A 25,504-nucleotide genomic window follows, 5' to 3' on the forward strand; every position below is an offset into this window, starting at 1 on the left:
CTTTATTTCCTGAAAGAATAATTAAGATCCATCTGGGACTAATTATAGCGATTCTTGAATTTGAACTTGTAGCCATTACCCAATTGAGGTCACTTATTTTAAATTAACTTGCCTGGTCAGAACACAGGTTTGGTTATCTTCAGAGCCCAGTGCAGAGAGGCACCAGCTCACTCAGACTTTTAATTAACTAGCTAAATAACCTGCACTGTGACAAGCTGCCTATGATTTGATGGACTCATTCATTTGCATTCAGACAAGGATCAAAATACATTGTCAGAGCTTTAGGGACTGAGTCCTAAAAACCTTCACACAGTCTCTTGTTAAAGGCTGTGAGCCACTTCCCTTTAGTTCCCTCTAATTATTTTTCCTGTGCTTTTGTTCTGATTATCCAACATTCATCACAAGTGCAGCTTGTGATTAAACAATAACAACTCATGTCATATGCTGATAGGGAATCGAAAATTGGAGTCATGATCATATGAACCAAACACAAAGCTTTGCAAAACAATCAGGGGAAACCAAAGGGAGATTCCCTGGATGCCCAGCAACAAAGAAGAATTTCCAAAGTTTCAGGCCACAACTGTTCCCCACTTAGGTAATAATACATAATAATGGTAGGTACTCAGTCTTTTTTGAATTGAATTCTTGGTGGGAGCTGACCATCCCACAATAGTAGTGACAGTTGTTATCATCAATAATTATTATTATAGCTTCCAACATTTAGTTACTAGGTTCTTGAATCAGATAAATCTGATTTTGACTTCAAGCTCTTATCATTTTCAGCCTGTGAGGCATGAGACAAATTACCCAACTTCTCTGTGCCTCAATTTACTAACCTGGAAGATAAAATCAATAACAGTGCCTACCTTAAAGGATTGTGGTGAGGCTTCAATGAGATGAAGTGTGTGAAAAAATCGTTTAATACCATGCCTTGTACATAACAAAAGCTCAATACATTTTAGCTAATGTTTGTCTTGTTACGTCCCACCACCAGGCCTTTATCCAGGGCATCTTTCCACCTGGGATTCTCTCTTTTCTTCTCCCTGCCAGCAACAATTCCCCTCGTCATTCAAAACCTAGTCTATGGTACATCTAGTTCTAGATCCTTGAGGAATCGCCATACTGTGACCTAGCCATCCCATTACTGGGTATATACCCAGAGGATTATAAATCATGCTGCTATAAAGACACATGCACACATATGTTTATTGCAGCACTATTCACAATAGCAAAGACTTGGAATCAACCCAAATGTCCATCAGTGACAGACTGGATTAAGAAAATGTGGCACATATACACCATGGAATACTATGCAGCCATAAAAAAGGATGAGTTTGCGTCCTTTGTAGGGACATGGATGCAGCTGGAAACCATCATTCTTAGCAAACTATCACAAGAAGAGAAAACCAAACACCGCATGTTCTCACTCATAGGTGGGAACTGAACAATGAGATCACTTGGACTCAGGAAGGGGAACATCACACACCGGGGCCTATCATGGGGAGGGGGAGGGGGAAGGGATTATATTGGGAGTTATACCTGGTGTAAATGACGAATTGATGGGTGCTGACGAGTTGATGGGTGCAGCACACCAACATGGCACAGGTATACATATGTAACAAACCTGCATGTTATGCACATGTACCCTAGAACTTAAAGTATAATAATAAATAAATAAATAAATAAATAAATAAATAAATAAATAAATATTAAATAAAAAATAAAATAAAATAAAAGAATAGTCAAAATCACAGAGAGAGAAAGTAGAATAGTGATTAAAGGGGAGATAGTGAGTAACAGGGAATTACTGTGTAATGGGCACAGAGTTTCACTTCGGGATGATGAAAGCATTCTGGAGATGGATAGTGATGATGGTTGCATAACATTGAACTGTATACTTAAAAATGATTAAACGTCAAATTTTGTTATGTATATTTTACCACAATAAAGGGGGGATGTATATTACTATGATATTATTTTAATAATCATTTGCCAAATACTTTGTATATTAAATGTAAAATTATAGACTTCTAGTAGTTAACATTAAATTATTAATAAAATAGTTACAAAAATAAAAAAAAATAAAAAAAACCTAGTCTAAAAGATCCTTCTTTTCTCTCTAGTGGAAAGCCTTCCCTGGTTCTATCTCCTGCATGTAAACTTGTTCAGTGCCCGTCTCTTCAGTACACTTGCTGCAATACACTTTTCAGATTTTCTATTATTTTAAATAGACCATCTTCTACTGTTTCATAGGCAATCTGGACTTTTCTTCAGGATGTACTATTGTTTAAGACTTCCAGAATATTTATATAGATAACATATACAGAGAAAGAGAGAGAGAGAGAGAGAGAGAGAGATTGAGCATCTCATTCAATTGTCCAGGCTGGAGTGTGGTGGAGCAATCATGGCTCACTGTAGCCTCGACCTCCTAGTCTCAAGCGATCCTCCCTCCTATGCCCAGCAATTTTTTTTTTTTTTTTTTTTTTTTTTTTTTGGAGATAGGGTCTCTTTATGTTGCCCAGGCTGTGAAACATTTACTGAGAACTACTCCAGTGCCACACATTGGGGCTGTATGCTATGGAGTACAAGAGATGAGTAGAGATAGGGATGGGAGAATAGAAGCAGCATTGGTTGAATCCCCTTATATTGCAGGTGTTCTGTTAGGAATTTTAAAAGCTTTTTCTCATTTAGGTCTTACAATAAACCTAAAAGTAAGTGACCTAGTTACTTTTATTGTACAGATGTGGAAACTGAGATTCAGAGAGGTAAAATGACTTGTGAAATGTCACCTCATCTTGGGAGAGGAAGAACTGGTCGATCTGACTCCACAGTCCATTCTTATCATAACTATGCTTTATTGCCCAACTCAGGTTTTTTTTGTTTTGTTTTGTTTTATCAACTGCAGTGTTGTATGTCAAAGCAATATATAAACTTTAAAGTGTTATATATGTGACATAAGGTGATTGCAGTATAGCAGATGCTATTGGTGCCCTACCCATATCCCCTCAGCACTAACCTTTCCCATACCTGCCAAAAGCATCCTATTGTGGGCACATGCTGTTCTCCTCTTGAAGACTTTCTCTCACTCTGGGAGTGAGACAAGTCAGAAGAGTTAGGGAGGAATTAATATTTCCCAAAGCAGTTATAAGCTAATGGTGAATGGGAGTTGAAAGTCAAAGACCCCAACTTCCTGGCCCTTTTGGTGGATATATTGTCCATCACCTCCAGAGGTCCCAGAGGTAATTTGCTGATTAATACACTGTTTTGTCATCTTTCTTCTCCCTATCTCATTTCCTTGCTCCCCTAGCAGTTCTTCATAGAATCACCTCCAATTAAACTACTGGCCCTCAAATCTTTGTCTCGGGGTCTGCCTCCAGGAGAGTCCTGTTTAAAACAACAATGTTTCAGAAATTCTTTTTTTGGCTCCTTTCCCAGGAGTCTGTGTGAGTGTCCTCAAGCTGCTCCCTGCTTACCCACGACTTACCAATGGGTGATCCCCAAGGGACCACCTCAGAGACTCAGTGTGTCCCTTCCTATCCCCTTTGATGAGGATCCCATCATTGAGGGTCCTGCTTTTAGATTTTCAAAGTGCATCTATTATCAGATAGAAAGGTGGTTCTTAAATTTCAGTGTGCATCAGAATCACCAAAGGTGAGATGTTAAAATGCAGGCTCCCTGGACCTAACCCAGACTTGAGAATTAGTCTCTGGAGAGGAGCTCAGGTGCTTGCATTTTCTAGATTCCCCAAGTGATCCACGTAGTGTACACTTTGAGAAATACTGTCCTAAGACATCCATGTAGACTGGGTCTCAAGGGAATGTAGATTATGTTCCTTAGTGCTCTCTCTACCCCCAAGGCCTCTGTGGATTCAAGTAAGAAATCCTGGAATAGTTATGCTTCCCCGGTCCTATAATGAAGCATGAATAAGGCCAAGATCCAGATGCTACTGTCAGAGTAGGGCAGCCCAAGACTCCTAGGCAATGTTCTACAATGCGGAGGAGAGATCCATGTTACTGACTGCCAAATTATTGCTCTCACCTCTCTCACTGCCCACCCCAACCCCTATTCTCCCCTGTATTGGAAACACTGTGATGACTTCACATGCCCAGTTAGGTTATGACCTGTGCTCCTTTGTCTCTGGGTGGGAGCCCCCCTTTACAACACACACACACACACACACACACACACCCTTGCCAAACATGGCTGCTGTAGAGTTTGAGTTCATGGTTTTGATCAATGCTAGGGGTGGGAGGGGATGGCACAGAGGAAGGTGGCAGTGCGGGTTACTTTGTTGTGGGTATACCCCCAGCTTCTCTTGTCTTTTTTGCACTCTCAACTTAAATGCCCAAACTTCAAGTACAAACCTCAACTCCTTCCCTCCATCTCCAGCCCAGTGTCATCCTAACCAGTGGCCCCAGTACGCGTCTGCACCTGAGTAATGATGCTTTTCCATGGCCCCCATCCCACAGCAGCAGGAAACCTCTTCTCTACCTTTTGGGCTCGGGGAACAAAAATCAGGGAAGGCTTCTTGGAGGAGGCCTTGAGGGATTGATGTGATTTCTACAGAGAGGGATGAAGGGAAAAGGCATTGAAATAAGGAGTAAGGAAGGGAGAGCATAACTAATATAGGATAAGCATTGGGCACTCTATAGATACATTACTTCATTTATTCCTCACTGCAATTCTATGAAATAGGTACTAATGGTAGACCCATTTTACAGATAAGGATACCGAAACTCAGAATACTTAAGTTAATTGCCCAAAGTCATACAGCAAAGTAGGAATTCTAAGCCAGGCAGTCTAGCCTGTTCTCTTGACTACCCTACTCTACTGCCTCTCAACTATTATACTCCTTATTTTACAGATAGAAAACTGAGGCTGAGAGGTTAGGTAACCTGCCTAAAGTTACACAGCTTATAACTGGAAAAGCTGGGATACATTGTGTTTAGCAGATACCATTCTATTTACTATCTAATCATTCATACCCTCTGTAACTTAGCTTTTTTCACCAATTATTTCAGTCACCACTCCAATTCTTATGGAGTCAGCCCTAGATACCATCACACCAAATGCTTATAGGTGCTCCCAATGAAAATCTTTCCCCTAGTGTGTAAGCACTGTAAAAGAGCAAGGCTCTTCTGAAATCAAGAGAAATAGACCTCTAAAACACATCTCTCTTCATTTTCAAAATAGCATTCTATTTAAGTTACCTGTTTGTCAGGTTCCCACTTATAAAAGCTACAGGAAAAATTTCTTTAGATCTTTAGTTGGGGACAAAGTACTTTCTATCTATAGCAAATTATGAGTTAATCATTCTCTCCTCAGTTGTACCTTGTACATATTTCTGTTCTCGCACTTCTCCCACTGGGTTATAATTGTCTGTTAACTTGGCTTTCTTTCCCACTCGAGTGTGAGATCCTCCAGGCTAGGGACCAGGTTACTGTGACCTCTGCATCTCCATGGTCTAGCCCCAGAATTGGCACAGAGCAGGCATTCAAAAATGTTCATTAAAAGAAGAGAATAATGAAATGTGGTTAATAGATGCAGCCCTTCCATCCACTTGAGATTTTAATCAATATTCTTTCTGAATCCAGTGGTATGCTGGAAAACTGGCTCCCAGAGAGCAAAATAAAAAGCCCTGATTTGTAGTGTTGTTTGATTTTTGTGGTGTTAATACTCTCATCGTGGCTGATTTCAAGCCACCAATGGTTTAATAACTGGCTCACAAAATTTCTGAATATTTAACAATGGGCTTTCAAGAGCCCCCTGTATTTTGCTGAAAGTCTATAATTCTGCCTAGGGTGCTTGAACTGTTAACGTGTCAGTGTGATCAGAAAGGTGGATGAGCTGGCAGAGTGGGGAAAATAATGCCAGATGCAAATAGCAGGAGTGAAAGACCAAACCAAACATTTGTGAATTAAGAGAATTGTGTTTGCCTCCCATGAACTAAGCCTCTATCATTTGTCGTCCATTTGCAAATTGAGATCCACTTAGATGACATGGCTCCCAGTAGAGGGAGAAACCTGCCAAGTAAGCAATTATTCTGAAAAATCAAAGGCCTGAAGAACACATTGGGTTTCTCAGAGATATTTACTTTTATTTGAAAATATAAACATGTTCACTCACTTCTTTCAGCAATCAGAAAATCTCATAGAGAAAGATATCAAGTGCTGGAAGCACTGCACAGATGGAAAATGCATAGATGAGGCATAACTAGGGAGTTCAAAAGGAGAACATCCCATCCTCTACATCTCCATATGTTTCTCTTCCCTCCCCACTCAGAGGCTCCATTGTTCTAGGCTGGACTTAGTCTCTAATACACTACCCTACCAGCCATGCTTAAATGTTGCACACAATAATGGAACTACTAAGTAAATGGCAGGATTTGAATCCAGAACCATCTGACTTCAAGGTTTATGGCTCTTTCTAGTACATCACCTTTAATAAATACCAATTTGTTTGAAGCTTTAAGGGCAACTCAGATAACATTTATAAAGAATTTTAGATTCTTACAAGTTTAAACACTGTAAGGTGTCATTTTAGGTGTGACGAGTTCTTGATGCTAATAAACACCTAAAGATGGAGAGGTGTGACTCTTGAGCCAATGAAGGAAGTCTTGTTTTATCCCACCCACCCTCAAGTAGCTGTGGCTGGAAATAACACACATTTGAGTAACTACTCAGCCATATGCCAGATGGTGCCATTCCTTAAAAAAAAAAATCAAAGTAATGAATCCACTGGCACTCTCAAGCTTGCTACTCAGTACCCATACAGTCCTTCCTGTATATCTGTCAGAAATTCATGATTATATTGCTTTGGGCCCAAACGATTTTGCAAAATCTGTAGAGAACACAAAGATACAATTTGATATTTAGAATAAGGGTATCAATATTAAACCAAACATTGTTGTGAATATGAATATAGAAATATATAAATAGTTCATAATAAATTTCACAAAAGAAGATATCAAGAATGCTGTCATTTAAAATTTACTGTCTAAAATAAATTTCTTGCTAATTTGGGAAGATAGCTAATATCAGAGAAGCTACAAAAGTCATGAACATGGTCGTGTTAAAGAAAAACTAACTTCCCTTTGCTGTGATATTCTAGACTGAATACTAGTTAAAAATCACTCCAATTCTTCCCTCCAAACAAATCTAGGATATTTCCAAATATAAACAGGTGCCATGAAAAGTCCTCTAGATAAGGTACTCCAAGAACAGCATTTGGAAATGCAACATAGCTTGATAAAGCATCCTTTTACAGGATGCTGGCTGGTGGAAAGAGTCAGGAGTTTAACGTATTTATTATTGGATCCATGACCAAGGACTCTAGCTGATCAAAGCTGCAGGCGTCCTGTGTGGGGAAATACATGCAAATTGCCTCAGGAAATGGATTTGTAAGTTTCCGGATTTTTTACACAGTCCCAGGCATCATTTGCTACCTTCCAAACTCTGTCCATCATTTTGCTCCTTTGCAGTACTCAAGAAGCTTTGAAAGTAGATGAAGATATTCTTAAAAATTCAACCATAAATGGGAAATTAACCTTTCATCAGGACGGGGAAACCTGATCTACATTCTCTCCCCTAAAGATATGACTGCTTTAAGACAATATTTCCCACCCTCCCTGGTGGTACACAAGAGGATTTTCAGTGACACCTAGATGAATACATTTTATTTTCATACAGTTGTATTTATTTTCTTGTATTAGTTTAATTGATATTATCCCTCTGGACATGACTAGATTTAAGTAGTGACTAGCTATAAAGAAAAAAATATTAAGTAAATACTAGTCATGCGACATGCAGATAAGACAAAAATCATTAAGGATGTTTGTGAAGGAGTGAAATTTGAGAAACACTGTTTTAGGATTAAGACAATGAGGTGTTCCAACAAAGGTCAACATGTATTTAAATGGCCGTTTATCCCCAACAGCAAGAATAATCTGTTGTCCCTTTAATTTATTCATGGCCATTTATTGCCTCTTATTTGTATTGGTTCTTTGCCTCTCCTGCTGTTTAGCATTAAATCTTCCACATATTCCATTGAGTCATGATAAATGCAATGTTAAAGTCTGGGAAGTGAAACTTCCCAAAGACATGTTCTTTGGTGAAATCCTTGTTCTCTAATCCTCACATCCTAGCATTTTTATTTGATGCCTTTTTCAATTGCCTTCTCTCTGCATAAGCTTCCCTGTAGACAGCATAAGCATTGATGAGATTCCTCGGTTATACTTCCGTTTTCCTTCTTTACAAAAAGCTTCAGCCTTTTTTTCTCCATCTGTACCACCCCCATCCCCACTGCCATTGGGCTGACTTTGGTATGGGTGACTGGCTCTTCTCTGCCTCACTAATCCAGCACATTTATTCAAGTCAGATGACTGCAATATGAAGCATTGTCATTCAGTGATAGGAGAGCATGTGTGTGCAGATTAAGATTATTAGAAAATAATTCTAACAGAATTGACTTCTGGTATGTATTTAGGAAGACTCAGGCAATTTCGTACCTTGGGGGTTTTATTCATGAAGATGAATACCTTTTATCACTTGGAAGATTACTTCTGTAAAGTGTGGCATGTTTTAAGGCTGATTTCTGTAGCACACCTCTTCTTCAACTTCCAACACAGCCAAACGTAAATAGGATGCCATAGGACAACAGTATCTTTAAAAAAAAAAAAAAATTTAACTAGGAGAGCAGGAAAAAATGAAGGGGGCTGAAAAATGTCCCCTCTTTGAACATAAAGAATGTGGTCTAATAGCCTTTTCTTAAAGAGAAAGTAGTCATACAATACATGAAGAAAACTTGGTGAATTAAACCAGCAATCCCCCACACCCACACTTCTCTCCTAGCCCCTCAGACATTTGCAGGATGCCTAAATCAAAGAGAAACAGAGTAAGGTGAGCATCAAGGCATGTTCTGTACTCAAAGCAAGATCAATCTTTATACATAGATCCTTTTTTGGCGCTGAAGTAGAAAATCCAAACAAGGAGATACTTAGGTCTACAAATAACCTAATCTGCATACCAGATGGATCTAAGGGGGGAAAAAACATACACACTTCTCCACACACATATTTTTTTCTAAAATGTGAGCATAGAAAAACAGATGCTTTTGCCTCCCAACGGATCTGTGGGCCTCTCTCAAGTAGTCTTGTGGAGCAATTTCATTTCAAATTTCTAAAATTATGAAAATGTCTAGATTAAACATTAAATTGAAAAGGAAAGGGCCTCTTACATAGAAAGCCAAATTGAATATTTTATGAATTATTTTTAACTGCTCAGTGATACCCAGCCCCCAATTTCACAGATGAGTGGATACGGGGAGGGGGGCCAGTAAGAGGAAGTCTCCCCAAAATGGGTTGACTATGATTCACTAACTTCTTTGACAAATAATTTGATGCTATATGCATGGCTCTGTGTGTTAGTATGTAAGAGCTCCTTCTTCTGCGAATGAAACTCTGCTGTTAAAGCTTCAGTGAATAAGGATTGTGGCTTTTTTTTCTTTCAGATCCTATATGTGAGGATTAAAAATAAATTTCCTTAAAACAATAAATTTTATCTACATTTCACACATTTCCCCTTATTACATTTAATATATCTGCTATCATATCAAGCCATCCATCATTTCCAACAAATCTTACAAAAGCAAAGTGAATACAGAACATAGATTTGGAAACTTGCTATTTCTTCCTTAAATTTCATGGTCGACTGTGAAAACAGCTTTTATACTTGAAGTTCTGCAACTAATTCAGAAAGAGCTATTATAATTACTGCAAAAGCAAAGTTGAATATTCTCTTGGTTACCAGAGTCATTAAGTAACTGAGGGTACAATTCATGCCTTGTTCATCATAACAGATGGAAAGAACAAAGATTTAGGACGAGCTGAACAAGAACCACTCCCATTAACTAGTTCCATTATGCATTGCACTAAGTACAATCCTCCCATCCCAGCCTATTCTCACAAGCCCTGTACCAAAAATTCAAAAAAGGGAAAGACCGAGAGCAAAACATGACACTTTTTGCAGTGAGGCCTCCTTTAGCTCGCATCAGTAGGATCACAGCTGCTCCATATAAGTAAGATTTCAAGATAACTGCAATTTACTGTCTTAAGTATTGGGACTTTCAGCATTTCTTATGGAAACTTTCCTGAAAATATGCATATCCTTGGGTTTTTCAGCAGAGATTACTGAACACAATAAACCATAGCCTGATGAATTAGGTAGTCACAAAGAACATCCATGATTATACTGTGCAGTAGTATGATGTTGTCTCCTTTTTTCATCCCTTCTTTCTCCTTTAAGTCAGTCTGTCACTTCCACTGCTACTAATACCTCTTTCTAATATCAGTCCACCCCTCACACACACGCCTTCTAGTTTGAAGCTTTTAATTTACTGTGAACTGGAAAACCAAGATTGGTAAGAACTATATGTTAAGTAAGAGTTAAGGCACTGAAAGCAAGGATGAGGAATTAATTATGGGCTTCAATGCATCAGCTTTGTGACACTTTAATGTTCCTATCTTTAGATAAGCTTCCTATCCCAGTTTAAAGCTAAATTTTGAAAGGATGATGTTATAAGAGAGCTACCTTCAAATAAGTAAATTTGTTCTGAGCAAACCAAAGTGGGCCTGAATTACAGTAGGTATCTTGATAGCTCCAAGTTTTTCTGAATCTGAAAAACAATGTCTCAATGAATGACCCCTTCCCACATTTATATAGCATCACACACTTAAATAACGGACATTTCAAACACTTTTTTTTTTTTTTTTTTTTTTTTTTGAGATGGAGTTTCGCTCTTGTTGCCCAGGCTAGAGTGCAATGGCACGATCTCAGCTCACCACAACCTCCGCCTCCCGTGTTCAAGTGATTCTCCTGCCTCAGCCTCCCGAGTAGCTGGAATTACAGGCATCCACCACCACGTCTGGCTAATTTTGTATTTTAAGTAGAGACAGGGTTTCTCCATGTTGTTCAGGCTGGTCTCAAACTCCCAACCTCAGGTGATCCGCCCACCTTGGCCTCCCAAAGCACTGGGATTACAGGTGTGAGCCACCGTGCCCAGCTTCAAACACTTTTGTAGACATTATCCAGTTCAATCCTGGCAACACTTCTCAGATAGGCAGGGCCAGATTATGGACAAGGAAATGAAGGCTCAGTAATTTGCCCACAAACAAACAATTAGCAAACGACAAGATTGGGGTCCTGGGTCCTCATTTGCTGCTCTTTTCACAACACTGATGTCTTCTATTGCTCCCTCTCACCTTCTCTATGCACACAAAAAAAAACCACTAAGCTCTACCTCCAATGAGAAAAACGTATTCCTTTTCCTTAGATTCCTTCCTTATTCCTCTCTAAGCTCTGCCAGATGTCTTTAAGAATATTGCTCATTTTTCTAGCAGAACTCAAAACCCTCTGGTTTTATTATGTTGAGAGTTGTCAGTTAATTAAAAATTCAACAAATGTATGGTCCCAACTTGCCACCAAAAGTTAACAAATGTCACCAGCAAGAATGTTTCTCGCAAGCGGACACTGAAGAATACATCCCAGAAGACACCTAACAGCTCATTTCGTGTCATGGAAACATGAGAAATCACATCCTCAAGACATTCATTAACCTTTCATTTCCTCCATAAATAATCAGTCAGAAATGTGGCTCATAATTTAAATTAATCAAAAACTATGCTCTCTTGTACTCTCTCTCTCTCTCTCTCTGTCTCACACACACACACACACACACACACACACACACACACATATATATACTTAAAATGACTTGTTGAAATGACTTGAGGGCTTGTAATGCCAGCATCATAGTCAAATGTATGGTTCCACTTCTCTGGTCAACTTAAACATTGCCTCCTCCATGAAGACTTCCCTGTTCATCTCAGGCCTTAAATATCTCTTCCTCCTCTTGTCCAAGAATTTATAGCAATTACTAGCATTTGCTACTTAGCATATATTTAGAAACCATGTGAAGTACTGCCAAGAGTATGGGTTCTAGAGGCAAATGGACCCAGATTCCAATTCCAGTTTTACCACTTCCTAGCTGTGCGGCCTTGGAAAACTTACATAAACTCTCTCTGACTGAAGTTCCTCATCTGTAAAATGAAACTAATGATACTTAATCTGTTAAACTGTTCTGGGGATTAAATACATATAAAGCACTTAGCACCATGCCTGCATATACTAAGCACTCAAATAAGGACAGGTAGACTTATTATTATTACAACCTTTCATGTATAGTTCTGGTTTGATATGTGTGCAATTTTGAGGCCTTCTCACTTTGTTCTAAACCCTTTAATAGCTGCATCGAGAGAGGAATTTATCATAAAGCTTAAACTTAATGGCCCCTCACTTGCACAGCTTCTTTCCAAGGCCTTGTTCCAAATTATGACATTCATAATTTTATAGTTTTTTAAAGAAAGATCCTAAAATCGCATTAGCTTCAGGCCAGTACAAAACCTGGTTCCACCTCTGGTTGTGTCTTTAACCTCTATGTTATCCTGTTCCCTCCATGGGTACTCACTGTAGTACTTTGCACACATTCAGTACTCAATAAAAATCCTCAATTAGCCAGAATGTTTCCTGAATTTGCCTTCAAAGAAATAAACATCAATTATTTAGTCAAAAGCTTCTAACTTCTAACCAACACGTTTGGTTGGAAAATATTCAGCCCACTCACATATTTTGAGATAATAAAAATATACTTTGTGAACTGTACAAAGTACAATGTTATTAATACAAAGCCTATTATTAGACTTTGCACTAATATAGCATTATTCATAAAAATTATGGTAAGAATGATGATGCTGAGGAAGGGTTTCTCAACCTTAGCACTACTGACATTTGGGCCTGAGAATTCTTTATTGTGTAGGCTATTCCAAGCATTATAGGATGTCTAGCGACATCCCTGGCCTCTACTCACTAAATGCTAGTAGCACCCTTCCCAGTTGTGACAATCAAAAATGTCACCAGGCATTGCCAAGTGTCCTCGAGGGGAATCCCTCCTCAGTGCCCTAAGGTATCACGATCAGCACCAAAAGATGTACAAACAATTGCAAGTCTTTCACACTAAAGCAGGAAAAGGAAGATAAGCATTTTAGAAAAGTTTTCAATAAGCAAAAGCAACCTCAGTTAACCTGAAAATCCCATTAACCCCATTCCTTGAGTGTTCTATTCCCTTAGCATTCCAGATAACCAAAAAAAAAAAAAAACCATACTGTACATTCTATTTTCTACTTTGTATGCAAAGTTCAGCTGATTTTCCATCTCAAAAGCTAAGTACACAAATCGAGTTCATGGGTTGGGGATCTTCAGCTTCATCACTTTTGCCATCTATTTTAAGTGATAGTGATACTACTGACCTGGAAGTTTAGGGAGTTTTTTTCCCCTTGTTTTGACATTTTAACTTTGATATTAGCATGTCTTCCTGTTTTATCTAGTTGAAAGCGAAATGCAACAACAAGAAATCTGATCCAATTAACTGTGATTTTCCTGTATATAAAAGATCTAACATTTTGTTCTAGCCGCCCCACTGATTGTGCAATTGAAAATGCCCTTCTTGAATAAGCAATATGTCTTATTTCTTCTTTCTGCAGGTTGTGATCCTGGGGAAACACTCAAGAGGTTACCACTACATGCTCGCTAACCTGGTAAGAACAAACAAGTGTCCCTGGGCAATATATCCTATTTAGTTTGCATTGTTCTGTAATCATCCAAAAAGGAAATACATGAAGTACCTAATGCTTTCTCCAGAAACTTGGAGACATGACTTAGTAAATACCAAAACCTGAATGCAATAGCCTTGCTTTCAATTATGCTGTCATTGTTTTAGCTGTGAAGCAGCTATATTCTTTCCTAATTTAAAAAATAATTTGATATGATTCTTGTTTTTAGATTCAATTTCGGTTTGAAATGTAAACTATTCTAATTGGGTTTGAAATATAAACCATGGAATAGGGGACACAGGAAACTGACTCTTTCCCAATTGATTCAAGTATATGTGCAGATCAGCACTGCATTTGTCCTTTCAGAAGCAGACCACTACCAAATCTTTTTGAGCCAGATGTCAGAGTAGGTTTCAACATGGTACATTATATGACCCCGCCAAAGTGTATAGCCACATTTCTACTTACATAAAACACAACTTGAATGTTTACTTTCAAACTTCCCATGCCTTTAAAATTTGTGACTCTGTAGAAGCTAGTATTTCATTAAGGTTATTTTATACATTTTCTTTCTCTGGAAGGACAATTTGTTTAGGAATTAACAAAATTGCTTCTAAATTGGTGACATCTGTTTGGCAGAGGTTCTGAATAATACCATCTCCATGAAATGAAAGAGAAATGTTAAATTATCACTATAATACTAAAAATCTATTAAAGTTATTACATAACATGAGTTCTAACCCCAATTTTGTTTCATTAGCACAACGGAATTATGATCATTATAAAGCTCTTAAGCCAAAAGAATAGAAACAAAGGTGAAAGATTATTGTAATTATATTCTTATGTATTTTAATCAAAAAAAATCTCATTTTTTAATAATGAATCTTTTTTAAATGAAAAAGGAAATGTTACTTAAACCTCTTTCTTAGGAGTATGTGCATTCAAACACTTTATAAGATGCAGATTAGAGCTACTGCTTTCAAATGTTGTGTGCATTTTTCTCCAATAATTTGCTCTAAGTGGAGCACTTCAGTCCATTTTGGGAATAAATGAATCTACTCTTTTAGGAGAAGAAATCTTGATTCTTAAATTGCATCCATATATTTTCAATATGGTTTTTAGGCAACCAATAAATAAAGGGGTTGTTTTAATGCAATGGAGGTTAGACTGTGGCTTGTCAGGATATATGGATGTCACAACAAGGTACCTGTTACAGTTATTGATGACTTTTTATCATTACTTTCTCACCAGTAAATATTTTGCTCTCCTTCTTTCCTTCCTTTCTGTTTTCCTTCCTTCCTTTCTTCTTTCCTTCTTTTCTTCCTTCATCTCTTTCCCCTTTCCTTCTCCTCTGATTTGTATGTCCTAGAAAGCAGCAAGGTTTATAGCACAGTGTTTAAAAATGCAGGGTTCACCAATCACTGACCCATACCTGAGGTAACTTTAGGTAGTATACACATGTAAACTTTTTTATTTTAATGAAAATATATTTCCTTACTATGTATTAGAAAAATATAAAACTAGTGCATCAAAATTGAAATTTTATAGATATTATTACTTCAAACAGGGCTAACATAGAAATATAACAAAAGTAAAATATGTTTTTAATGTTTAAGTAAACAATAGCAAGGGGGATAAAGAGATATAGCAAAATCTGGATTTTGCATACATGGTTGTTATTATACATGAATAAGTTTGAGATATAATATTGCACTGGGGGTCAGAAAGTTTGGGTTGTCAAACTGACTTTGCTACTAGCAAGGTAAGGGATCTTGAGTAAGTCATTTCACCTCTACAGACAGTGTTACAATTCCCTTACTTTAACATTCAGGTGGGAGTAGTGGAGGGCAGTCATTGACGTGTTGGGTGGGTCATTTGAAAGCAGATAATAATTAGAAGTGCAAGATATTTATTGGGAGTAACACCTGTGTAAGATAAAAGGGAAAGGGACATAAGTAGGCAGGGAGAGCTTCAGACCACAATACAGGTCTATACCAGTAACAGAAGGGAAAAAGAAGGAAGTTTAATAGGAAAAGCTTCAGACTGTAGTGTAGCACTCATAAAATCCTGGCCAACACAACTAGGAGATCAGTGTAAAAGATAGCTCATAGAGGAGTCCTATGCTTCTTCCAAATGGCAAGTCATTGCATCCCAATTTTGCTCAGTCATTAGCTGGCAGCAGCCCAGAAAGCACACACCTTCCACTTGAAAACCGAGGCAGATCTGAAGGTACCTGAAGCTGGAGGTTGTCAGTTAACTTAATTCTTTGAGACAGGTTTTGCCTTAAAGGGCCATCTGAGCCGTGCATAAGAACGGCTCTCTCAGTTGGCCTACCATGACTGTAAAGGCCTTTCCCATTCTGTAATTCCAACTGGGTATCCTTATTTCTACTGACAAACTTTTTTTATTTTTTTCATTTTTGTGGGTACATACTAGATGTATACTTCTGTGGCTTACATGAGATATTTCGTACAGGCATGCAATGCGCAATAACCACACCAGGATAAATAGGGTATCCATCATCTCAAGAATTTATCCTTTGCCTACTGACAATCTTTTAGATCAGCTTTTATTGCAATTTTGAGATCCAAACCTGACAAAAATTAAAGTCTGTGGAGTGATAGAACTGAAAGAGAAAATCACTAGGACAAGGTTGGGGAAAAGAATGGCAAACTGAATCCTATACACACAACTCAGAATTATGAGACTTTGGGGGAATGTCTACTACAAGAACAAGCAAAGTCTGTTCCTTCAAAAAGAAAGTAATGTATAAATCATGTCAGTCTGAGTAATGAAAATGTGATTTCCTTTACCATGGTTTAAGTTGCCACCCTTTCTCTTCCTTTAGTGACCCTCTTTTCATTTGAATTCAGCCATGTAAGTCCCTGTACGCTGTATCAAATTGCATTTGGGCAATAGAGATAGGAGCTGCTGTTCATCTCTGATGATAATAATAATGAGACAAATTATCCCTACTATGGTCCATGGTTCCCAGTTTTCTCAAAGCAGATAAAAATTACCTCAAATGCCTCCATCTAAGACACACACACACATACAGAAAGAGAGAGAGAGAGTAAACCGAAACCATTTAGAAGTAAGTTGGATGGTCAAGAAAAGGGGAGATGGAAATAAGAAGATGTTTCCTTTGAAGATGAGCCAGCTGGATGTAAGCTGAGGATGGATATCTATATACAGAAGAGTAAAGTCCAATGTGAGTCTTGGTGTTACAAACAGCACAAAACCACTGCTTTCTTCTACAAATGTAGAGTCAAGAATACTTAAGCTACTTAACTAAGCTTCCTGGAATCACTTCCTGCAGTTCCCTTTGATACTGAGCTCTGTCTATCTGGCAAAGACTTCTTTGTACATTTACATGGAACGTCCCCTGGTAGCAATCCTAAAGTGAGAAGACTTGGATATTCCATGAAGGCTTTAACAAAGGCCTCTCAGAGGTCAAGATGTACATTTCAGAGTGGACAATGAGCTGCAGAAAATTCTAGCTTGTTGAAATCCTGAAAAGAAACAGAAGATTGCACCAGGAGTACAACCCAGAGATGTGATCTACTCAGGCCAGAAGTGGACATCCCAATAGAGCAAGTAAGTCTCTTACAAATTCTTGTATCAGTTGATGATGTCATTTTCTTGGAGTTGTTCTGTAATTAATTGTTTTCTTCTCTTCCAGGACTCTCTCTAACATGGCACTGTTTGTCAACGTTAGTCCCAGAGGTAGCCATCATGTGTACAATCTGTCAGTCAAGCAGCCTCTCAATCTCTCATGGTAAGGTCCTGGATCCGGATGCTTTACCCTGCATTGTCAGGCATGTTGTGTAAAGTGATCTAGTTTTTTTTCACATATGTCAGTAATGACAGCTCAGTTACTGTGTGTAGAGCCCTAGAGTAATATTAGGAATAGATGCAAAGGCAGGAGGCAGTGTGGTATAATAAAAAAATAAAAATAAAAATAAAGCACGAGGCTAGGAGGTAGGAGTCAGGTTTGAATCCCAAGAATTCATCAAACTACTTATATGGCAAACCAAACCTCTCTGAACCTGATTATCAATCTGTAAAATGCAGAGGTAGACAAGATCAGTATTTCCCAAAATGTACATGAGATGATTTTAGATACTACATAGCAAAACTTCTCTTTTAACTTATTAGTTTTGAATGTGTATTAAATACATATTAGAAAAACAACTATCCCAGCAATTCTGTGATTTTATAGATACCATTCCTTAGAATGAGGTTAAAGTAGATATGTAGATAAAAGAAACTCAGTCAATGTAAATAAAAATATTAAGTAAATTTATAGTTCAGATGGTCCACCTATATGGCAAAAACTGAAAATGTGGTATATTAATGACTAGAATTTGGAAAATAAACCACTGTCACTTCTAGATCTACATTTCTTCCCTCTTGGAGTTCAGTTTGGACCAGGGTAGGCCAGGAGTAAGGGTGTAGACCCATCATCTGAGTGAATGCTGAGGACACAAACAGGGAAGCAAAACCAGAGCCCCATTATTCTTGAGGATATAAAGTTAAAAGGCAGACTAAAGCTTTAAAATCAGTCCAAGTGGGCAAAATCCAAGAGAGATATGAGTATTCTTAGTCAAGTTTTAAACAGAGCTGGGGATCTGAAGGATCAATCAAAAACAGCCTAGCAGATTACACAGAGCAAATTGGATCTGGATTGAATGATCCAACAACAGATGTTCATCACTCCCCATATAAGACCAAAAACAAAAACAAGACAAAACAAAAACCCACAAACAATTGAAGTGCCCAGGGGAGAACATGAGCCATAGCAGGGCTCATTCAGTGTTGCACCAGTTAACCACTGCCTTAGAAGACCTGACAGTTCCTCTGCCTAGGTTGAGACTGGTACCAGAGTTGGAGACAATTGCTGACCCTGTAAGTGGAGGAATTTAGGTAATGTCTGCTGTCAGCAGTAGAGAGCTACAGGCAATCAAACAGGTCATTGTGCAAGGAGAGAAAATAGAAAAAAGTTCATCTGTCTTATATTCCTTTTTGATGTGTTAGCTGTTTTCTTTAGACTTTCATTTAATTTCCTCAGAACTTCTATGAGGAGAGACTTCTTGTCCACCCACCTCCCTAAGCCTTTTACAGATCAGAAAATGGGCCCAGAAAATATGTATAACTTGTCCAAAGTCTCATAACTAATCCATTGCCAAACTAGGTTTTCTATCCAGATTGGTAACACTCTTAGCAGAGCACCTTGCTTTTCCCACTTTACCCACCCAGGCTTCTCAGTGAGATAGAAAGCCAGCACCACAAAGGTCACATAAGAGCATTCGCAAAGACACAAATGTAAATAAACGAAGCACAAGCTCTAAATTTATGAGGATGAAGTGATCAGAGATAAAAAGGGCTTTTAAAAACAAGAACACCTTGGGTCGGGTGTGATGGTTCATGCCTGTAATCCCAGCACTTTGGGAGGCCAAGGCGGGTGGATCACGAGGTCAGGAGTTCGAGACCAGCCTGGCCAATATGGTGAAACCCCGTTTCTACAAAAAAAAAAAAAATACAAAACTTAGTTGGGCATGGTGGCATGCGCCTGTAGTCCCAGCTACTTGGGAGGATGAGGCAGAAGAATTGCTTGAACCCGGGAGGTGGAGGTTGCAGTGAGCTGAGATTGTGCCACTGCACTCCAGCCTGGGCAACAGAGCAAGACTCTGTCTAAAAAAAAAAAAAAAAAAAAAAAAACAAGGACACCTTTGTGAATCTGGGTTTGAAAAAAACTATCCCAACATGAACTGTATCTTAACAGGCATCAATTACATCCCCATCACTCCCTGCTGTCCAACCGCTTTCCTTCCCTCTTCTCTCTCTCTCTCTCTCTCTCTCACACACACACACATACACACACGCGTGCATGCACACACACACACACACACACACACATATTTTCATTCCCCTTTTTTCTTATGCTTTGTCTTCTTCTCCCTCCTCATCCAACCTCACTTATGCCAGAAAATAACGATGGAAGGGGGTACTAGATGACATCTAATTTCTCCAAAATTTTACTAAAACAAGAGCATTACTCATAAAATTGAACCCAAACAGGCAGCCAGGAGCTTCAACAAGCTTGAGGAAGTGAACTCCGCAGCTTACCAGATCTCAGAATGTACCTGAAAAAGAGAAGGGCCTGTTTTGCTTAGAGAGAAAACAAGTCTAAATAAGATTTAGTTATGCTGTTTTGCTTGCCAATAACAACTATTCCCTTCTCTCTTCCCCTTCCAGGTCTTCTTGTTCTGTTCTCTACTTTCCCTTCCTTTGTTCTGACATGTTTCATGTTCTAAATAAAAAATTCAAATGCTCAAACCCACATGTTGTGATCACTGACACCTCAGCAGATGGCATGTAAACACAGAGCTCACTGGGCTGGAGCCTGGCTTTGCAGGCAAAAGAGGTGGGCTTGGAGGTAAAAATTCCCACTGGTCCCAAATGTCAGGGAATCCAGTCACCTCTCCTGGTGCACAACTTCTCTGGTAGCTCAGGATTCACTTTCTTCTCCAAATGGAAATGGGATATAGAACACCAAGGGAATGAGGAGTGGGGACTGGGCTGGGGTCCAACTTCCTGCCATGCATTTAGAAAGCCACAGGCATTTGTCAGCTTAAAGTAGCGAACTCTGAGACTCCTATTCTCTCTCTCCCAAAATGCCTTTATTATAGTCAACCATTGCATTTTGTCTCTCTTCTCTCTCTCCCCTGCCTGAAATTAACAAGGAAAGATCATTTCCTACCCAATATTATAGCAAGATGAATTAAAAGCATTTTATCTTCTCCCCAAGCTCTCAGATTATGTCCTCTAAAACAGTGCTTCCTAAACTATCTGTGAAGAAGAACAAGTTCCCCCTCGCCCAAGATCTTCATGGACCAGTAAACATGCAACAAAAATAAAGTACTTAAAAAATGAAACAAGCAAAATAAGATATATAAAATATAAGTTCAATATCTTTTAGTATTATATTCAACAGCCATTATATTACCCTGTCAAGTTCCTATGAAGGTTGATAAAGACTTACCCTCCGTTTCTTTCCTTATATCATCTCAGACTGGTAACAAACAATGAACCAGCACCAGTCTGCACACATTTTGAGCAGCACTGCTCTAAAGGTCTTTACACTAAGTTTTTTCTATATATACCACTGTATGTCCAACAACTTGTTCACTGCGCAGCAAGGAAAACAGAGTGTAGTGTCCTTAAGAACCTTGTAATTGTATTGTACAGACCAGAATTGCATGGCTTATGATAATTGCCACGGAGATAGAACAGGTGCTGGGACAATGAATAAAGAGAAGGCAGATTGTGGAAGTCAATACTGTGGAAGTCTGCATAGTGTGGCCAGAGAAGGCCTTTCAGAAAAGGTGACTTTGAAACAATAATCTGAAAGGGGAGAAGGATTCAGCTACATGACCAATCAGGGAGAATTCATTCATAGGGAACAGTACATGCCAAAGTCCTGAGGCAGAAAACAGCTTGATGTCTTCCCTGAACAGTCAGAAGGCAATTTTGGGTAGAGCAGAATGAGTGACAGGACAGACTAGATGCCAGGTGGAAGAGTTTTACCTTTTTTCAACAGCAACAGAAGGCCCATTGAAGAATTTCAAGCAGGGAAGAGGTGTGATCTGATTTACGCTTTTCTAAAAATCCATGTCAAATGGATGAGTTTTGTGTGATATAAATTATACCTCAATGAAGCTGTTAGAAAAAAAAAGAAAAAGAGAGAGAGAGAGATCAGTAGCTATTTCCCCATTAATAGAACTTACGCCACATTGTAATTATTTATTTATTCATACAAATAACCCCCACTGAAATGAAGTGCCATGAGAGCAAGGACCAAGTTTGAGATGGCTCACCACTGTAACAGCTAGCACTTAATAGGTTTCTAAGTACGTTTGTTGGTCAGACTGGAAAATAAAATCATGAGTGAACAATATAAGCAAATTGTACTCAAGTACTAATTTATATGGTGTAATCTTCAACTCTACACGTTGTACCCTCCCAGGAGGATGGATCTGCTTTCTAGAAAAAGACTTGTGTCTCTCATTAGCAACCTGACAACTTGAATCACCACAATTACTATGCATTTCTTTATTGAAGCATCACCCAGATGAACAATTCAAATCTCACTAAAGGCAGAGGCAGTCTTCATCCAAAATGTGAGATAGATAATTGTCTTTGGCAGCCTTCCAACCCTCATTCTACTGCTCTTATCTTTCTTATAGGCAAGCCACCTTTTCTCACCCATAATCTATCATCAACTCCTAAAAGTCACCCAACTTAAGGATCCTGTCTCTGTTTTCCTCCCTGTACAAAATGTGCCCTAGTAATAGTACTGTATGAAGGAAAACTCCACATCATATCTTGTAAATAAATGCACTTAATGTAAGCCTTGGATATATTTATTTCCAACTCTCAAATATCCACATTTCCAAAAGTAAAGTGAATTTCAGTATGTGAAAATCAACAAAGATGGGATAATACCAAAGTCATTTGGATCTTTGGAAGACTGAATTGTCTGGCTATTCTCAAATCATGGACGGTCTGTGTTTGGATGACAGTTGTGTAACCAGTGTCTATGTGAAATATGGCTTTGGAGAGTTAATCAATGGAAGCTTACAAGACCCTGCATGAACTGCTTAGGCATAAAGGTAATGTTGGTTTTATATAGCTGCATTCAGATGTGAGTAAACATGCACTGATCAAAAAAACAGACATGATATGATTGAGAAGTGATGCAATTTATGAAATAGAGCAGAATCTACAAGTCCAAATGGGTAGTTTCCATTTCAGAAGAATCACTTCTGAATATTATACCCATATTTCTAACAAATATCACCATTGTTGCACAGAAGCAGTCAAGTATACAGAAACTTAGAATGTAGAAAGTGAGAAAGCAGAATTTCAATTCACCCTATCTATGAGCAGTAAGATTGCCTCCAGTCTGTCCCTGCCTTCTCTCATATCTTTTAATCTCTTCCCACTGCACACAAAGATTACCGTTCAAACCAAAGGAAGGGATACTAACATGGCTAGCCAACAAAACCATCAATTGCAACCAAATAGAATTGGTGAAATGCAAACAGCACTAGAATTCGATAAGTTTAGTCCAAGCACACAAAAATCATTGAATATGTAATCATCCCTTAATTATTAAAATCCTTATGAAATAATAAGATGGGCTTAACAGAAATTCCATAGCACAACAGGAAATTTGGGACCTTAGAGTCACTTAACACCTATGTTGTAGAGTATACACATATACTTATTGCACAGGAGGCATGTGAAGTCATGCAATAATAAGACAAAAATCCATAAACAGTCATCCATATGTACAATAGCCTATGTAATCATTGGGAAGGGGGAGGATAAAGGAGCACAATTAGCCCCCTTACTACCTAGTAGAAGATACAGGGACAAATTTGATATAGATGTTCTTAGCTGTTATTTCACTAATTGAAAATGTTAGCAAGGATGCAGAAAAAAGGGAATGCTTGCACATTGTTAGTGGGAATGTAAATTAGTACAGCCATTATGGAAAACAGTATGGAGGTTCCTCAAAAAACTGAAAATAGAACTACCATATGATCCAGTAATCCCATTGCTGGGCATATATCCAAAAGAAACAAATCTGTATATTGAAGAGTTATCTGCACTTTATGTTTTTTGCAGCACTATTCACAATAACCAAGAAGTGGAATCAACCTAAGTGTCCATGAACAAATGGATAAAGAAAGTGTGGTATACATACACAACGAAATGCTATTTAGTCATAAAAGGGTGAAAATACTGTCATTTGTGACAACATGGATGAATCTAAAGGACATCAGGTCAAGTGAAATACGCCAGGCACAAAAAGACAAATACCACGTGATCTCATGTATATGTGGAATCTTAAAAAGTTGAACTCATAGAAGTAGAGAGTAGAACGATGGTTACCAGAGGCTAGGGGGTGAGGAGGGAGGGAATGAGGAGTTGTTAATAAACAGGTACAAAGTTTCAGACAGGCAGTAGGAATAGGTTTTGAGATCTATTGCACAGCAGGGTGCAATAATAATGTATCGTATATTTCAAACTAAGAGGGTAAATTTCAAATGTCTCACCATAAAAAAAATTGTAGGTAAGCAAGGTGATGGGTATGTGAATTAGCTTGATCTAATCATTTCACATTGTATATGTATATCAAAACATCACATCGTACCCCATAAATGTACACAATTATGATTTGTCAATCAAAATAATATTAATAATAAAAAAGAAAGAAAGGAAAGAAAAGAAAATGGTTCTTGAAGAATGAAATTTCAATAGAGGCACCTAAAGTTGTAAGTAATAAAGTAGGGGCCCTTTGTAGGCAAAGAGAACAAAGAGACCAATGTTAAAGAGTGCATGATGTGGCTAGAGCATGAGGTCTGTTGAAGGAAATGGTGTAGATGAGGCCAGGGGAGCAGAAGATAACAGATAATAGAAATCCTTGAAAATGAAGTTAAGATATTTGACTGTTAATAGAAAGTAGGGACTCATCGCAATCCTTTGAGAAAGGAGTCTTATACTCTAACTGATATTTTAGGAAGGTAAATTTATTATGTGAAGAATAAACTGGAGAGGGGAAAAAAAAAACAGAAATCAGAGCACCAACTAGGAAGCTAGGACAATAATCTAGGCCAGTGGTTCTCAAACCTGCTTGTACTTCAAAGTCACCTGTTGAATTAGATACTTGGGCCTCATACTCCATAAGTCTAAATTAGAGAAAGGGGTACAAAAAGAAGAGATTTTAAAGGGATGTAATCACCTTGCTTTGGGGCACATTCTTTTTTTATTTTTTTTAAGTGAAAGCAAGTTTATTAGGAAAGTAAAGGAATAAAGAATGGCTACTCCATAAGCAGAGCAGCCCCTAGGGCTGCTGGTTGCCCATTTTTATGGTTATTTCTTGATTACATGTTAAACAAGGGGTGGATTATTCATGAGTTTTCTGGGAAAGGGGTGGACAATTCCCAGAACTGAGGGTTCCTCCCCATTTCAGACCATATAGGGTAACTTCCTGACGTTGCCATGGCATTTGTAAACTGTCATGGTGCTGGTGGGAGTGTAGCAATGAGGACAACCAGAGGTCGCTCTCATTGCTATCTTGGTTTTGGTGAGATTTAGTGGGCTTATCAGCAAGTTCTTTATGACCTGTATCTTGTGCTGACCTCCTGTCTCATCCTGTGACTTAGAATGCCTAACCACCTCGGAATGCAGCCCAGTAGGTCTCAGCCTTATTTTACCCAGCCCCTACTCATGATGGAGTTGCTCTGGTTCAAATGCCTCTGACATTTCTCTCCTTCCTTTTATAAGAGAACCCTTAATCCTAAAGGTTGTAGAAGGACAAAGATTCATCTTCTGTAACTTCTTTAGGTTGAATAGGGCAATGATATTCCTGCTTAACTATTGGTTCCCTTGCATTTAGGGTAGAGAGGAGCTCAGTCAAAAAGCTGACTTGGTATGTCAAGGGCCATTTATATCTCTTGAGTTTCAACAAAAGGTGATATCTGGAAAATTATTAAGTGTTCAATTTAAGAGAACATTGAGTAAGCTTATCCTGCATTCCTACACATAGAGTGTAACAGCAATATATTCCACAACAGTAAAGAAAAATAAGCAAAATTATCCCAAGTAAACTAAATAAGAAGGCTTTCCATGAACTGGGAAACTGTTGGAACCAAGCTGATATGGGGTTGCTAGCTGACTTCAGTATGTGGGGCACATTCTTTTTACACACATGGAATATGGGAGTTAATTTAGTTAGCAGGCGGTTAGAGAAGGGAGTTTTAGAGTATA

At 38.4% G+C, this 25,504-nt stretch overlaps 1 protein-coding gene across 2 annotated transcripts in view; it reads left to right on the forward strand.

Annotated features, from left to right (window-relative positions):
* The window catches only part of GRIA3 (glutamate ionotropic receptor AMPA type subunit 3), a 333,308-nt gene that overhangs the window by 183,762 nt on the left and 124,042 nt on the right, over nucleotides 1-25,504 (forward strand). For both annotated transcript variants that reach the window (XM_030934742.1, XM_030934741.1), the window contains exon 5: nucleotides 13,595-13,648. In XM_030934742.1, coding sequence (XP_030790602.1) covers nucleotides 13,595-13,648 — 54 coding nt within the window. The remainder of the gene's footprint in view (nucleotides 1-13,594; nucleotides 13,649-25,504) is intronic.

The sequence above is a fragment of the Rhinopithecus roxellana genome, chromosome 7 (assembly GCF_007565055.1).
Source record: "Rhinopithecus roxellana isolate Shanxi Qingling chromosome 7, ASM756505v1, whole genome shotgun sequence".
Taxonomy (NCBI): Eukaryota; Metazoa; Chordata; class Mammalia; order Primates; family Cercopithecidae; genus Rhinopithecus; species Rhinopithecus roxellana.